This window comes from Petromyzon marinus, chromosome 12 (assembly GCF_048934315.1).
Source record: "Petromyzon marinus isolate PM22_M1 ecotype Great Lakes invasive population chromosome 12, UKy_Petmar_22M1.pri1.0, whole genome shotgun sequence".
Lineage (NCBI taxonomy): Eukaryota > Metazoa > Chordata > Hyperoartia > Petromyzontiformes > Petromyzontidae > Petromyzon > Petromyzon marinus.
In genome coordinates, this window is record NC_133678.1 from 7,037,865 (window position 1) to 7,055,016 (window position 17,152).

General features: G+C 45.1%; 1 protein-coding gene across 1 annotated transcript; it reads left to right on the forward strand.

Moving 5' to 3' along the window:
* Positions 1–7,888: 7,888 nt before the first annotated feature.
* Positions 7,889–14,398, forward strand: LOC116941617 (uncharacterized). The gene is made up of 5 exons (XM_076066580.1): positions 7,889–8,111; positions 9,328–9,456; positions 9,966–10,056; positions 11,068–11,372; positions 11,935–14,398. The coding sequence occupies exons 1-5, from the start codon at positions 7,997–7,999 to the stop codon at positions 12,063–12,065; spliced, it is 771 nt and encodes a 256-aa protein (XP_075922695.1). The 5' UTR covers positions 7,889–7,996; the 3' UTR covers positions 12,066–14,398.
* The last annotated feature ends 2,754 nt before the right edge of the window (positions 14,399–17,152 follow it).

Below are 17,152 nucleotides of genomic sequence, written 5' to 3' on the forward strand. Positions count from 1 at the left end.
GTCAGAAAACGTGCTAGCTTATACGTAGGGGAGTTCATCGTGGATACGATGGGTCGTAGTGGAGTGCCTTTATGAATCTTGGGGAGACCATAGAATCTAGGAGATCTTGCAGCAGAAGTTTTAAGGAGGGACGTTTAGTTGGTTCGATTAGGGAGGTCGAACTTGTGATGATCTTGTTGGTTTTTATAGTTAGGCTATTAGTAGGGTCATTTTTAATTTTTGAGTAACTTCCATCGTTGAGTAGGTTCTGGATTTTGTTGTTGTACGAATCTTTATCCATAATTACAGTAGCGTTGCCTTTGTCGGCTGAGAGGATGACTATATCTCTTCTGTTTTTTTTAAATTCGCGAGTTCAGAGCGTTCATTTTTGCTGATGTTGCTAATGGGTTTCCTAGCATTCTTAAGAATAGTGGCTATTTCAGCTCTCGCAACGTCTGCTTGGATGTGTCCTATGCCTTTAAGGGCCCCAACGACCTGAGAGATGAATCATCTACAGGAATATGTTTCGGGGTGACAGCAAAATTTAGCCCTCTAGCCAGTACTGTTTTCAGATTGTCCGAATTCGGGGTGCTACTCTGATTAATGACGATTTTGTTAACGTCTAGTTTTGTTATATGTGGGACTGAGTTCTTCGATAGGTGGTTGAATTGAGAAATCAGGTTAGCTTTGTATTTGACTGAAAGTGAATCGGCAGAAGAAGCAGTCATGTTGTCTACGTGTGGATGACACTTTCGTCATTTGGCCACATGGCCTCCCAGCTTTGAACCTTTTCCTACACCACATCAATTCTAGACATCCCACCATCAAATTCACCATGGAAGTGGAGAAAGATGACAAGCTACCATTCTTGGATGTTCTGTTTGAGAGGAGACCTGATGGCTCACTGGGGCATTCTGTCTACAGGAAACCCACCCACACAGACTCCTACTTGAAACGTGAATCCCACCATGACCCAGCTCAAAATAATTCTCTCATCAAAACGTTATACCACAGGGCACATTGCATTTCGGACCAACACCACCTGACCAATGAATTAAAACATGTAAACCTGGCCCTTAAGAGAAACGGATACTCTGACCGTACCATCCGCCAAGCTGTTTCTCCCTCCATACAGAAACTACCACTTGATACTCCGGTGAAAACCATCACACTACCATATATAGCAGGCGTTACTAAAAATATCTCCAAAATTCTAAACAAACACAAGATCCTGGTCCGGTTCAATACAGTACACAAAATCCCTGACCTGATCCCATCCGTGAAGGATGTTGTTCCTGACTTACAGTACCCCGCGGTTTACAAACTGAGCTGCACCTGTGGTGACTGCTATATCGGGGAGACGAAACGACATGTCTCTGACCAAATTCGCGAGCACAAATCAGTTTTGAAACACGGCAGAACGAATTCTTCTGCCGTAGCTGGTCATTGTTACAACGCTGTGGGTGATCACGATATAGTTTTCTCTGATACCAAAGTTCTCTGCAAACCCACGGGTTTTTATCAAGGATGTCTCCACGAGGCAATTCAGATTTACAAACACAGACACAATTTCAACCGATAGGATGGTTTCAAATTAAGCAATCATTGGAAAGATGTTCTAAATCAAACCAAACATGAAACTAATTTTCAATGGTACAGTATATTTATTCAAGTAGTGGTATTCCAAACTTTCACAGCAGCTTATTTACCTTCACACCAACATCATGTAAACCCCCCCCCCCCCCCCCCACCGTGCCGGTCCAGTACATCATTTTATGCTAATTCCTTTGTCAAGGCGTTTTTTGTTTCCTCCCACACAGCTTAAAGGACGCGACCTGGGCTTGCTGTCTTCACTCCAACGCTGTCCTCTGGACAGTCCAGTCTCTTCACCTGATGAAGGCCACTTGTGTTGTGGCCGAAACGTCGTGATTTTTTATTTTTACCTACGTGACTTTACCGAATAGAACCAAAGAGTACCACTCGAGTTGTTCATGTCCAACTGAACACTGCAATGCAGTGGATCACTGGAACCCTCAAGTCAACACCAACACCCTTGGCTCCCCGTGCTGTTACACATATCTCCCCCACCCATCCGCCACAACACTGCAAACCTCTGGGAAGGCCTGCAAATCGAGGAAAACAGTCGCCCCTTCCCATTCATTAGGACCTCAACAACTTCCCTTGTCATCATTTGAAGTCTAAGAAGCCCTTTTGGACCCATGCGCTTAGCCTTAATGCCAATTCAACCCCGATGAAGCTTGGGAAGTTGAATGGAGTTCAAAAGAACTCAACAACATCTTGTGAATGACTCAATGCAGAAGATCCCTGGGTTTAATCTTCCACAAAGCTCATGGTCCACCATAAAACGCATCCACTGCACAAACCATGGCAGATGCGGACGCCTGATGCACAAATGGAAAATAAAAACTCTCCAGTCGTGTGCGACTGTGGTCATCCAGAACAAACCATAGAGCATATAACAATGCAATGCTCGATGCACGCATACGAAGGAGACATTACAACGACACCCTCCACTGACCCTTACGCGGTTGTCCGCTGGCTTGACAACCTTGAATGTGGTAGTCGTTGCTCTGCATCTACATCAGCCACACATGACCAGAAGAAGAAGAAGAACAAGAGACTGCTGCCCGTCTGTCTCATTGCTGCCTGTCCGTCGGTCACATTGGCTCATTTATTTTGGGTGCTGACCTAAGACAAAACAGGACGTATGAAGCAGTTCTTGAGGTCCCGCTGATGGTTTTTTGACACAATGTACACGACATAGGGGTTTTGTGTGTGCGGGGAGTAGTGGTGTAGTCGTTAGCGCGCTGCGCTACGAACCTGGCGACCAGAGTTCGATTTCCGCTCATGGCCACCAACACCGGTGACGATTATCGTGGGCCTCTCCCCTAGGTCGACTCAGCCTCCAACGAGTACCTGGTACGGTGTGTGCTAGCACACCCACCCCCGTCGTTGTGCCATGCCGGCCTTAATAGGTGCTGCTCACTAACAGCACTTGCCACAACACTCTGTGAAGGCTACACGGTGGGGGATCTTTGTCTTTGTTGTGGAGACGCGGCCAGATTTAAAATAACGCCAATGCCATTCACTCTCAAATATTAACATTATTATTTGAGTGCCTACGTACTAAAACGTATCTAAGTTGCCTTCATGTCGGCTTTTTTTCTTGAGTGTCACACAGAATTGTACACACGTTAACAATACGTTGAAGAACGACTACTTTAAGGTCTTGCAGAGTCGAGATCTTGTTGGTGTATTGCCCTATAACACACTGCTGAGGCCCCATTATCCGAAACCAGTTGCCAGTCTGGTTTTCAAGAGACCGCCAATAACACTGAGAAGTAAATCAGTCCTGTGTAATAATATACGTCACTGTTTGATGTTAGAGTTGCCACCTGGTCCACTTAGTGTTGCCAACTCTGGCCGAAGCTGTTACGGGATATTAATTTAAATTTATTTATTTTCTTAAAACATCCTATATTGAACATCTCTTGGATTAATCTTCTTTTGTTCTTTCGGTAAAGTCACGTAGAATGAGAATAAAATAATAAATTGATAAAATAAAATAACGCAATAATATTCTCACGACGTTTCGGCCACAACACAAGCGGCCTTCATCAGGTGAAGGGACGAGACTGTCTGGAGGACAGCGCTGGAGTGAAAAAGCCACGCTCAGATCGCGACCTTTAAGCTGTGTGAGAAGAAACAAAGCGCCTTCACAAAGGAATTAGCATAGAATTTAGCATTGAAATGGCTGAGTGATTAGCTTGTGACTGGTCACAGAAATGGCTATGTTAAAGTTAAAGCATACACATCCGCAGAGGCACCCCTTGATAAAAGAATTGGCATAGAATTTAGCATTGAAATAACTAAGGTTAAGCATACACATTCACAGAGGCACCTAGTACAAATCAAACAGGAGAATTTAGCATTGAAATAACTAGGCAAATTTAGCATTGAAATAACTGAGTGATTAGCTTGTGACTGGTCACAGAAATGGCTATGTTGAAGTCAAGGCCTACACATCTGAGCTATTCACAGTAACTGGGTATACACTACAATATATAATGAATACTACATAGTGAACCAATAAAAAACTAAAATATAAATTACCTCAATGTTATCAATAAACTCTATATATTCTCCAATCAGCTAAGCTACCAACAATAAGTCGTTATATATCACAATGCTATATGGCGAAAAAATGGGTGGATTCTTACCCTCAACTTTAGCAACACGGATAGCTACGGGCCCCGTTCAGACGGACGAGTTCATCCATGGTCGGAACAGAGGAGGGGGAGAGAGACAGCTGCGAGGCGCTGTTATACTCCATGTTGTAAACCATACCATTAACCGTGGTGTGAGAGGTATTTAAGAGTCAATGCCACCTAGGGGGGGAGGGGGTCAGACATTTGTGGCGATGTGTGACGATGGGGGGTGGGGGAGGGGTTGAGAAATGTGACGTCACATCAAAATGCACAACTTTAAATAAATAGAAACAACACGTTCTACTTATATTCTTGGTTCTTTCGGTAAACTCACGTAGAAGGGAAACAATCAAATAATAAAAAAATAAAACAATAAAATTCTCACGACGTTTCTACTTAATAAAGTAGACTTTTTTAAAATAAATGTTCTCTCCTACAATATCAGAGTGCAGCGCCACATTAAATACGCACAACAACAGGGGTGTCCAAACTTTTTTTCTCGAGGGCCACATACAGAAAAATATACGAAGGACTGGGCCACTCACTAGACGTGAGGTATACTGCCTCACTTCTCATGCACTAATATTGGCAACATCAATCAAATTCAGAGACAAGAAGAGAAATAGGGGATGTGGATATTTCAAGCTTATTACACGAATAAATTATGGGGCTTGTTAACACATCAACTAACGTTTGTTAAAAAATTATCAACTTTAATTGACTGAATTTATAAAGTAATTGGGCTAATTGACAAATGAAAACTGCGTGTATATTTTGAACTCACCTGTAATGGGAAAAATGTTGCGCTCAGTGGGAGCAGAGATGCTGCGCTTTGGTCTGAAGGATAGCGGGCAGGTCAGGAGTAAGTTTGGTGGTTGAGATGCGAAGGACGTCACGGAGATGGCTGTCGGTCGTTCTGGTTCTCAGTCTGCTTTTGTTCAGCGTTAACAGAGAGAATGTCTGCTCACAGATGTATGTTGAGCCGAACAGACTCATCATTCGTTTTGCATGGCGTCTCATCAGAGGCCTTTTCCAAGCTCCGGTAGAAGTCAGGTAGGGAGAGAAGCTGATGCTGATTCTTCAGAGAAACATCACACTGAATTTCGATCAGTTCTTATTGCAGACTCTCCTCCACTTCTTTTGCATCCATTGAAAACGGAGCCGCAAACAGTGTGATTTCCTTCTCAATGACAGAAAAATCTTGGAAGCGCTGACTGAATTCTGTCATGAGAGATGTGATCACAGACACATATTCTCCCATTTTTGTGCTTTTGATTTCGGTCAGCGTGGGGAAGTGCGCTACATTGAAGTTGCGCAGTTGAGACTCGAAGAGACGGAGCTTCGCACGGAATGCTTTCATGTGCGCATACAGCTGTGGTACCAGCTGCTCTTTGCCTTGTAGTCTCTTGTTCAGTTGATCAGTGAGATCAACTAAAAAAGCCAGGTCTGCCAACCATGAAGGGTCACTGATCTCATGGAGAGGTCTGCCCTTTTCTTTAAAAAAAAACTTGTCGATATTTGATCTCAGGGAATAAAACCGCTGCAGCACGGAGGCGCGACTGAGCCAGCGCACTTCAGAATGGTAGAGTAGGTGCCCGTATTCAGCATCGACATCAGAGAGGAATGCTTGAAATTCTTTGTGGTAAACCCCTCGTGCCCGAACTATGTTGACAGTTTTCACAGCTGTGTTCATCACATCGCCAAGCTGGATTATCTTGGCACAGAGGGCTTCTTGGTGGATGATACAGTGCATTTTGACAGCCTCGCCTCCGCTCTCCCACACCTTGGCACTCACCATAGAGGCCGTTCCTTTGCGCCCGCCTGTCATTGCTGGAGCCCCACCCGTTGTAATTTCACACAGATTGTCCCATTTAAGTCCAGTCTGGTCAATTGCATCTGACACAGCTTCAAACATGTCCTTCCCAGTTGTTGTCCCCTTTAGACTCCGAAGATCAAGCAATTCCTCCGTAATGCAAAAATAATCATCAACTCCCCGCAAAAAAAATTAACAGCTGTGCAGTGCCCGTGGCATCTGTGCTCTCATCACATGCAATCGAGTAAAAATCGAAAGCACAAGCTTTATCTGACACTTGTTGTTTTAAGGTAGCCGGCAAGTCTTCAATTCGCCGCACAACCGTATTTATGGACATACTAACATCGTTGAAATCCTGCATTTTCTCCGGGCACATTATTCCCACGACTTTGGTGAGGCACTGTTTAAAGAAATCACCGTCTGAGAAAGGTTTCCCATGTAGGGCAATGAGTTGAGTTACTTCATAACTGGCTATTGTTGCATTTTCTTGAGCTTTGTTAGCACGGAAAAAAACCTGTTGCTGCATTAACAGGCTAGCTGCCATTTGCTTTACCTTCTTCCACTCGGCGCCAGTGTAGGACGTGAAGGTCTGATGTTTTGTTTCATAATGCCGTCGTACATTGTACTCTTTCATCACGGCAACGCTCTCATTACAAATCAAACAAACACACTTCCCCATGGTTTCTATGCAATCTTGCGTCTCTTCGGTTCAGGCATTTTCTGGTGACCCTGAGCAAATGTTTTCTTCGATTGCTTGCTTTGTGGAGATGCTGCCTTGTTCAAGACAATAGCGCCACCTCGTGTTTAAACTAAGAAGTGCAATACCGTGAGCCATATTCCATTATATTTTTAGACTTTGATACGGGCCAATTAAAAATGGATGGCGGGCCGCAGTTGGCACGCGGGCCGTAGTTTGGACACCCCTGCACTACAATGACAATAGTTTCTATCGATTTGAAGCATGTTTATTTTTTGGGAGGGTGGGGCAGAGCTTTGTGACGTCATATTTGAGGGGGGTCTGACTTTTTGTCACGCCGTGTGACGAAGCGGGGGGCAAAAATAGTCCACAAGGAAAAGCACATTAAATGAGACTACATATTAGATGAAATCACAAGCGACACATTAGGGGGCCATCCACTTAGTACGTACGCATGGAGGGGGGAATGGGGGGGGTTTACCCAAATGCGTGCGCTTGCGTATGGGGGGTCTACTGACAATGTGCATAGGTAACGAAGGGAGGAGGTGAAGCCTCGATAATAATTTGTCTACATTGGCCTTCAAATGAGCCACAGTTCAGTGTCTTCAGCTGTCACACAACAAGTACTAGCGGGAGAAGCGGGACTGTGGGAGAGGTGCCACACTTTGTGTACCACCTGACTGCTCCGCTATCTATCACGCAGCTCAGCAAAATAAGTGGCTAAAGTACACGACTTAATTCTTTAATACAGCCGGCGGTGGACTATCTGTTTGCTTAAACGCATTAATGTTATTAATCCTTGATCGTTGCTGCGTGGATTAATCATCGGCCGTTCTATCGGATTCGGGTGGAGGGGGGTGCGTCAGGCGTACGTACGCAGGTTGGAGGGGGGGTGTAAAAAGTACGCGTGGGTAAAGGTAGGGGGGGAGGGGCTAAGTTTTGACAGATTTGTGCGTCCGTATTAAATAGAGAGAACCTTATTTGTCAAATTAAATATAAGCGAGGTAAATACAATTGTTATTACCTGATCCAAAGCCTGGATATCCTTAAATCCCCCCCTCCCGCTCTCAACTGCCGAATGGACGCGTCCACTCGCCTGTCTCCGCCCACTCGCCTAGCTCCGCCCACTCTCCTGGCTCCGCCCACTTGCCGGTAGTGACGTCACACACTTCGAGGCGGGCTTGTGAGGTTGACGCTCCACGTTTAAGCTCCCGACAACAACGCTAAGTTTTAGCTCCAGGATATTCACTGAGCTCCACTTACTACAGCTGCTTCGCCATGGAGTTCAAGTTCTTCAAACTGCTCCTGCCGCTACTGCTGCTGCTTCTTGCGGGGTTCCATCCTTCGGCTGCAAAGCCCGTGATGTCCAAAAACAGCATCAGTGCGCCCGAGGGTAAGAGGTATAAATAGGGATCCATAGGAATTCCACCAGGAGATCCACTGGGCTCCACTAGGGCTTTACACGTGCGCTGGTGATATTAGTGGCACTGTTGGTGGATGTGGGCAGCAGTGACGCAGTGGTTAGCGTGCTGCGATACGAACCCAGCAACCCGAGTTTGATTTCTACTCACGGCCAACACCAGTGATGATTATCCGAACCGTTCATGGTCCTCCACGAAGTCGACTCAACCTCGCATGGTGACTGTACCTGGTGTGGTGTGCAAACATTGTCGCTGGGGAGACAAGGGTTGTCGGGCATGGTGCTGACCACCCACCCCCTCGTGTACCGTGTTGGCCTTCATAGTTGCTTGCTTACAGCACTTGCCTCAACAATTTGTTAAGACTATATGAGGGGTCTTTGTGTTTTGTTTGTTGGTGGATGTTGTAATGCAGGAGATGGTGTTGAAGGCAATGCTTTGTGGTTGCCTTGTCGTCCTCGTGGTTGGCTTGTGGCGATTGGGATGGTGTTGATACCGTGGTGGTTATTTCAATTATGTGTTGTGTTGGTAGTAGTGGTTGTGATGCGATAGTAGCAATGTTGATGCTGGTAAATACGAACGTAAATTTAGGTCCTTCAAATTGGTAAAACATAAGCCTGTTTCACAAAGTTTCCAAGTCACGTGTGCATCTCCTGAACCTACAAATTATAAGAATCAGAATATTTATGTATACTGGATGAATCCAATGAGCTATACAGCTGTTTTTCACAGATCTCCAGTTTGGGGGAGGTCAGAACGTTACAACAACAAACAATAAAAAAACACGATAGGAGTGCAGAGTATAGGAAATATAACAATTCACTTGTAAATATATGCAAATAAAACCATTTTTGTTACCTTATCTTGGCAAACAGCACGTGTAACCTCGTGGTCATTTTAGATCCTCATGCTTTTATTCACCGACCAAATGTCGCCAGTCAAAAAGGCATTCTACTGATGCCAGTGTTTCATTGCCCGCATATGGAATATTCTGAGACTCTCATCCATGCCTTCATTACTTCTCTGTTGGACTACGTTTCAACTCGCTCCCCTTACGGTTTCCCTGCTGTGGTCATTTCAAAGTTCAAAACGGTCCAGAATTCTGCTGCGAGGTTTGGTGTCATACACATAGGGTGGGTGTGTGATGATTTTGCCATCGTCACACGTTGGTTCTGGTGGTCGGTCGTTCAGGAGTGGAGCCGGCGATGGGAATGTCCGGCTGGATCCAGCGGATGCGCGGCGTGAAAATGACGACAGCTCCCCCTCGGACCAGCGCGACTGCAACCCCTCAAGCACTCGACATTGTCCACAAATCTTCAGGTAATTATCTCATGATTATTATCCCTCTAGCCTTAACTCCAAGCCCTATACGTAATGCTAAACCTAACCCTAACTGTAAACCCAAACTTTGTAACTAGCGATTGAAAAAGAAATGGCTTCACCCTTTCTGGCAATAATATAGGAGGTGTTAAGATTTTCCCACACCAAATACATACCTATTGGAAGGCATCGACTCTGCATTAACCACAAATGTTTGTGGTAAAACATGCAAGCAAACATGCTTCGAAAATGAATGTATTGTCCTTGAGACTAACTGGCCTCCACCAGAGACAGCCTCCTTCATGGCCTTGTCTCACCAGTGTTAGACTAGAGAATGCAAAAAGGCTAACAACACAAAACGAATACACATATTAAAGAATTAATAACTGAGGTTGAACAGTTATATCACTGTCCCTAACCCTTACTAATTAGGAATGTGAGTCACCCCTGTTGATATTTTGCTGGAGATAACTTAATGAATGTTTGCTCTCCCTTGTATGTGGACGCAGTCTACAAGACGGTTACGTTGTCCGTCCTAAGTTCCATTGGGCTGATCACCCTGTGTGTTGGTGCAAGGCTTCTATACTGGCGTTACATGAGGTGACTGTGATGATGATGAGGGTAAATGCAGGGTCCAGGGAGCACATGTTTCTTAAAATCAACCACTCTTTGCCATTGGTTCCATTTAAACCGCCTCCCTTCCATGTAAAACACTGCATATGTTATTTGTAAAAATATAATTGTAGAATGTTTGGAGTCAAGGGTAAGCCCTTCATCTTAAAGTGACTTGAAGAAAAACGAAAAACAAACAGCTCTTATCTTGTAGCTTCATAACTAATCAGCGAGTCCTTGGCAGTTTAGCACGCGTTTTATTTGATGGTACGATGAACTTCTGTAAAATGAGTATCATGTTTTAAAATGAATAATGCATCCGAAATCACATTCTTGCAAGGCAGCATCACCCCATGTTAGACAATGGTCCATGGAAACATCACACAATTACTGAACTCACTTCAAGTGACCTCTCATGTACACCACGGGGCAACAATTCCCCATCCGCTTTCACAGAGTAACGTCCACCACACAACTCTCAGAGCTCGGATTTAACTGAAATCAATGCACTCCTCAGCAGTAAAAAAAATCTGAGCAGTGCCGGTTCACACGAACATATCTCTACACCAACCAGCCACCAGCAAGCAGTGATGAATAACTAATTAAAGAAGCTTCAAATGCATGTGAAGCTTTGTGAGACAATGTCTAGGTGTGTGTGTAGTAGGAGCTAGGATAGGGGTCGGCAACCTGTGACTCCAGAGTAGCGTCCGGCTCATTAAGGGTTGCTTCGTGACGTTTTTTTATTTATTAAGGACTGTCTGGTATTCACCACAGTGCATTACGGCTGTTGAAATATTGAGGGGTTTTTTTACCGAATTAAAAAAAATGGTTCTTGTTATTTCGATCGCCAACCCCTGATGTAGGAAGATAAGAGCACTGTGCAGGAGTATAGGAACCCATGATGAACACTGTACAAGCCACGTGCACTGCATCCTAGCAAGGCAACCTTTCATGTCTAAACAATTTTCTTCCGCTTCTCTTTGGCACTTTTTGTGGTAGCCTTTCAGCACAGCCTGCAGATGATGGTGGCGAAGCCAATGTCATGAACAGTGATGAAGAAGACGCGCCACCATCACTCTGGAGCGATATCTCACGAGTCCTCACGGCAATTCGCCAATACATAATGCCGCAGCCAAGGGCCGTGGATGAAGAAGGTGAAGACGTTGCACCAGGCGGGTGGTTTATGGAGATTCTAACTACCTTGGTGCAAAGCTTGAAGCCTGAGCCAGGGACCAGCAGCAGCACAGATGGCAATGGTGATGCCCACAAAAAGTCGCACCATAAGGCGAAGAACCTGAAGACAGGTGAGAGAAGTGTGTGTGTCTGTGTGCATCTACCAGTCATCTCGCACCTCCGATTAGCACGGCTGGCTATGTGTGGTACAAAGAAGTTCAACGTACCTTCATCTCAGACAAACTGTGGCACCTGGATCTGTTCCATGACCTCCTGCCAGCGAGCCTTCGACATTTCACTTGGCCTCAAAGTGCACGTAGCATGGCACACGTGCCGTAGTGACTTCACCGCCACTTGGTCGCAAACGGGAGTTGTGTTTTACACGTTGCCTTCATGATGGTATACCACTCGTAAAATGTTGGCAGAACATTGAATTGCAATAGTCATGCAATTCTACATTACTAATCTGGCCAGAGTTGAAAACGCTTGATTTTTTTATTTCATGAACAAATCCTCCGTCACTAGATCTGACAACAGTCGTAAGACTGGGCCAGAGCCTGTGGCTCTTACTTCACCAATATAATTTGACGTAAAGCAGATATCGGTCCATTGATGCTTTTTCTGATAACTGATTCATTCCAATTACTCACCATTGTTAAGTTGTTTCCCTTCACGTGATCTGTCTCCTTGCAGGCAAAAAGAAGGAAAAGTTCAAGAAATTCCTGGCAAATAAGAGAACGCAAGTGAAGAAACTGCACAGCAAATTCAAGGCGACTTTCAAGAAGAAAATGCCAAAATTTAAATTTAGGAGGAAGCGCAAATAGTCGTGGACAGTGACTACCCTTCCTCGACAACCCCTCCCCGCTCCTCCTCTTCACTCCGAACATTTATGAATTAACATGATTACATCTCTCGTCATATCGCATTGCCTGCTCCCTACTTCAACCCTTCACAAAGTTAATGATCCCTCGTTTAGCCCAAAACAGATTGTTTGGGCAAGGCCAGCATAGTGGTCACACCCGGCTGCCTTTGTTTCCCGAGTGACGATCTTTTTGCATTCACCATGTCCTCATTTGAGTTTGAGTCAACCCACAGGAGACCCACCTGTTTTGTTACCAGAACAAAGGGGAAAACACATTTTCATACTTCAACCCACATGCACACATATAACACAGAGATCCCCTGTATAGCCTTAACAGACTGTTCGGGCAAGTGCTGTTAGCGCCGGTTCCCGACCACCTCTCCTGCCTGTCCCGTGCCCTGTGGGCATTTCTACTTGGTGGCCTGGCTGCCGGCGGTTGCCCACCGGGCATCGCCGGCACCGAGCGACTTCCGCGCCATCCCTCGAAACCGTTGGGCCGCTCCGTCACCCGCGTCTGGCGGCTCCTGTTCCGGGCCACTTGGCTGCCAAGGCATCGGCAGCCCCGGGACATCGGGGCTTTGTGCGGTCCGAAGGATGGAAGGTCGAGCTCCGGGCCGGGGGAGTCTTCACCATATCAGCATGCCGGGCACGGAGGGAAGCTTCGCGTCCGTGGAAAGCAAGCCGGGCCGAGGCTGCGGGTTCTTCCTTGTCGCGGGCCCCGGCCGGGACTCCACTGCTGCACTGCGTGGACATTGCGGAACTCGTCGGTGGTGCGGGGGACTCCATCGCCATGGGCCCCTTCTCCCTCCTGGCTCCAGCCCCTCGCCCCACCCCCCTTTGTCTTTCCAATGCAATTTTGGGCTGACTACCTTTCAATGTATATTTTCAATTTATTGTTATGCTAGGTACAATTGTATAATTGCTGTTACAGCGCCTTGTTAAAGGCACTATGTAATATTAAGATAAGATGCACACTTGCGCAAATGCTGATATACATGTAACATAAAAAAAACTAATTTTATTTGCAATATATTTACAAAGTCTTGGTGCTTCTGTTGAACAATGCAATATTCGCATGCACATATATGATTCTGCAGCTTCACACGTGGTCACTCCTGCGAATGAACTGTTTAATTCCCAGCCAGGTCCGTCAACCCAGGCTTGGCTCAGAGCTCACATCCTTCTTCTCACTCGAGCTTTTGTTTACTGCTTGTAGTGCATTGCGCATTGGGATCCTAGAATGGAATCCGCATTATAAATTTTAATTATTTTTTTAGATTAGAGGAATCTGATGAGATACGAAGCTCTTTTTCACAGATGTCCAGTAGCGGTGGGTCAGGGGCCTGGTTTCAATACTGGTCATAGAAAACAGCACTTGAGTTTGTACTTCCTACCTTCGCCTCACCCCTGGTTCCTGAGTCATCGAGTGGCCCATCACTACGATGCTGAATTGACACCAAGTGCTCTGATGCTCAATGTTGGCCCCACTCAAGCTATTGGGGCTAACAATCCACCACCCTGGATATTCCATTCACAATAGTAATTTGGGGTTGACAATCAAAGAATCAATTATTTTTTAAATATTGCCTTGAATGATTTGCGCTCCTCATGGCTGCAAGTCTAATACCCGTATGACTCGTTTCCATGCGTCAGCAATATCACCCTCCATGGTCATTCCACTGCTGGATAAAGACCTCCCTAAGCCATATTAATATTTCATGATCCCCACCGGAGGGCCACTAGAGTGAAGCTGGACCGTACGCTAACATTCCATGACAACCTCAAAAAGGTAGCCTCCAAGACCAAAACAAGGGTCAACCTGGTCCAGAAACTGCCAAGCACACGCTGGGCAGCATCAGCACCAGTGCTACGGACTATCAGCGATGGCCCTTGTGTGCTCTGTAGCCGAATACTGTTCACCAGTATGGACCAGAAGTAGTCACCACTCGACTGCAAGGATCCATACTCTTTGGTTCTATTCGGTAAAGTCACGTAGGTAAAAATAAAAATAAAAAATCACGACGTTTCGGCCACAACACAAGTGGCCTTCATCAGGTGAAGGGACTGGACTGTCCAGAGGACAGCGTTGGAGTGAAGACAGCAAGCCCAGGTCGCATCCTTTAAGCTGTGTGGGAGGAAACAAAAAAACGCCTTGACAAAGGAATTAGCATAAAATGATGTACTGGACCGGCACGGTGGGGGGGGGAGTTTACATGATGTTGGTGGGAAGGCAAATAAGCTGCTGTGAAAGTTTGGAATACCACTACTTGAATAAATATACTGTACCATTGAAAATTTGTTTAATGTTTGGTTTTATTTAGAACATCTTTCCAATGATTGCTTAATTTGAAACCATCCTCTCGGTTGAAATTGTGTCTGTGTTTGTAAATCTGAATTGCCTCGTGGACAAATCTCTGATAAAAACCCGTGGGTTTGCTGAGAACCTTGGTATCGGAGAAAACTATATCGTGATCACCCACAGCGTTGTAACAGTGATCAGCTACGGCAGAAGAATTCGTTCTGCCGTGTTTCAAATCTGATTTGTGCTCGCGAATTCGGTCAGAGACATGTCGTTTCGTCTCCCCGATATAGCAGTCACCACAGGTGCAGCTCAGTTCGTAAACCCCGGGATACTGTAAGTCAGGAACAACATCCTTCACGGATGGGATCAGGTCACGGATTTTGTGTACTGTATTGAACCGGACCAGGATCTTGTGTTTGTTTAGAATTTTGGAGATCTTTTTAGTAACGCCTGCTATATATGGTAGTGTGATGGTTTTCACCGGAGCATCAAGTGGTAGTTTCTGTATGGAGGGAGAAACAGCTTGGCGGATGGTACGGTCAGAGTATCCGTTTCTCTTAAGGGCCAGGTGTACATGTTTTAATTCACTGGTCAGGTGGTGTTGGTCCGAAATGCAATGTGCCCTGTGGTATAACGTTTTGATGAGAGAATTCTTTTGAGCTGGGTGGTGGTGGGTTTCACGTTTCAAGTAGGAATCTGTGTGGGTGGGTTTCCTGTAGACAGAATGCCCCAGTGATCCATCAGGTGTCCTCTCAAACAGAACATCCAAGAATGGTAGCTTGCCATCTTTCTCCACTTCCATGGTGAATTTGATGGCGGGATGTCTAGAATTGATGTGGTGTTGGAAAAGGTTCAAAGCTGGGAGGCCATGTGGCCAAATGACGAAAGTGTCATCCACTGAATTATAACAGATCACTGTTATTATAACAGATCACTGTTATAATTCAGTGGGCTCACATGACATTGACTTCTCCAAGACGGAGGTTCTTTGCAAACCAACCGGCTACCATGAGAGATTCGTTCATGAGGCCATTCACATATACAAGCACAGAGACAATTTCAACCGAGAAGATGGATTCTGGCTTAGTAACCATTGGAAAGATGTTTTAAACCATTTCCGTTCTTAATTCATTGTATTTTACGATGACCTTCAGACCGCAGCTCTTTCGCTGGCATTGACTCTTAAATACCTCTCACACCACGGTTAATGGTATGGTTTACAACATGGAGTATAACAGCGCCTCGCAGCTGTCTCTCTCCCCCTCCTCTGTTCCGACCATGGATGAACTCGTCCGTCTGAACGGGGCCCGTAGCTATCCGTGTTGCTAAAGTTGAGGGTAAGAATCCACCCATTTTTTCGCCATATAGCATTGTGATATATAACGACTTATTGTTGGTAGCTTAGCTGATTGGAAAATATATAGAGTTTATTGATAACATTGAGGTAATTTATATTTTAGTTTTTTATTGGTTCACTATGTAGTAGTCATTATATATTGTAGTGTATACCCAGTTACTGTGAATAGCTCAGATGTGTAGGCCTTGACTTCAACATAGCCATTTCTGTGACCAGTCATAAGCTAATCACTCAGTTATTTCAATGCTAAATTCGCCTAGTTATTTCAATGCTAAATTCTCCTGTTTGATTTGTACTAGGTGCCTCTGTGAATGTGTATGCTCTGACTTTAACATAGCTATTTCTGTGACCAGTTACAAGCTAATCACTCAGCTATTTCAATGCTAAATTCTATGCTAATTCCTTTGTCAAGGGGTGCCTCTGCGGATGTGTATGCTTAACCTTAGTAATTTCAATGCTAAATTCTATGCCAATTCTTTTATCAAGGGGTACCTCTGCGGATGTGTATACTTTAACTTTAACATAGCCATTTCTGTGACCAGTCACAAGCTAATCACTCAGCTATTTCAATGCTAAATTCTATGCTAATTCCTTTGTCAAGGCGCTTTGTTTCCTCTCACACAGCTTAAAGGTCGCGATCTGTGCGTGGCTTTTTCACTCCAGCGCTGTCCTCCAGACAGTCTCGTCCCTTCACCTGATGAAGGCCGCTTGTGTTGTGGCCGAAACATCGTGAGAATATTATTGCGTTATTTTATTTTATCAATGTATTATTTTATTCTCATTCTACATGACTTTACCGAAAGAACCAAAGAAGATGAATCCTTTCAGTCACGAAAGCTTTAAATCGAAATGTCTTGGATTGTTCTGCAATCGCCACCGAGAGATCAACACAAATCCCGCGAGATTCCCGGCCAATCCCGAACGGTTGGCAACTCCAGTTCCGCTGTCAACCAAACCGGGTCACGTGGTCTCAACAGTCAGCCCAGGGTGCGTTAGGGGACGCCCATAAATGACGTCACGCACCTAGGGGGGGAGGGGGTCAGACATTTGTGGCGATGTGTGACGGTGGGGGGGGGTGAGAAATGTGACGTCACATCAAAATGCGCAACTTTAAATGAATATAGACAACACGTTCTACTTACGTTCTTGGTTCTTTCGGTAAAGTCACGTAGAAGGGCAACAATAAAATAAAAAAAACAATAAAATTCTCACGACGTTTCTACTTAATAAAATAGACTTTTTTTAATAAATGTTTTCTCCTACAACATCAGAGTGCAGCGCCACATTAAATACGCACTACAACAGGGGTGTCCAAACTCTTTTTCTCGAGGGCCACATACAGAAAAATATACGAAGGACTGGGCCACTCACTAGACGTGAGGTATACTGC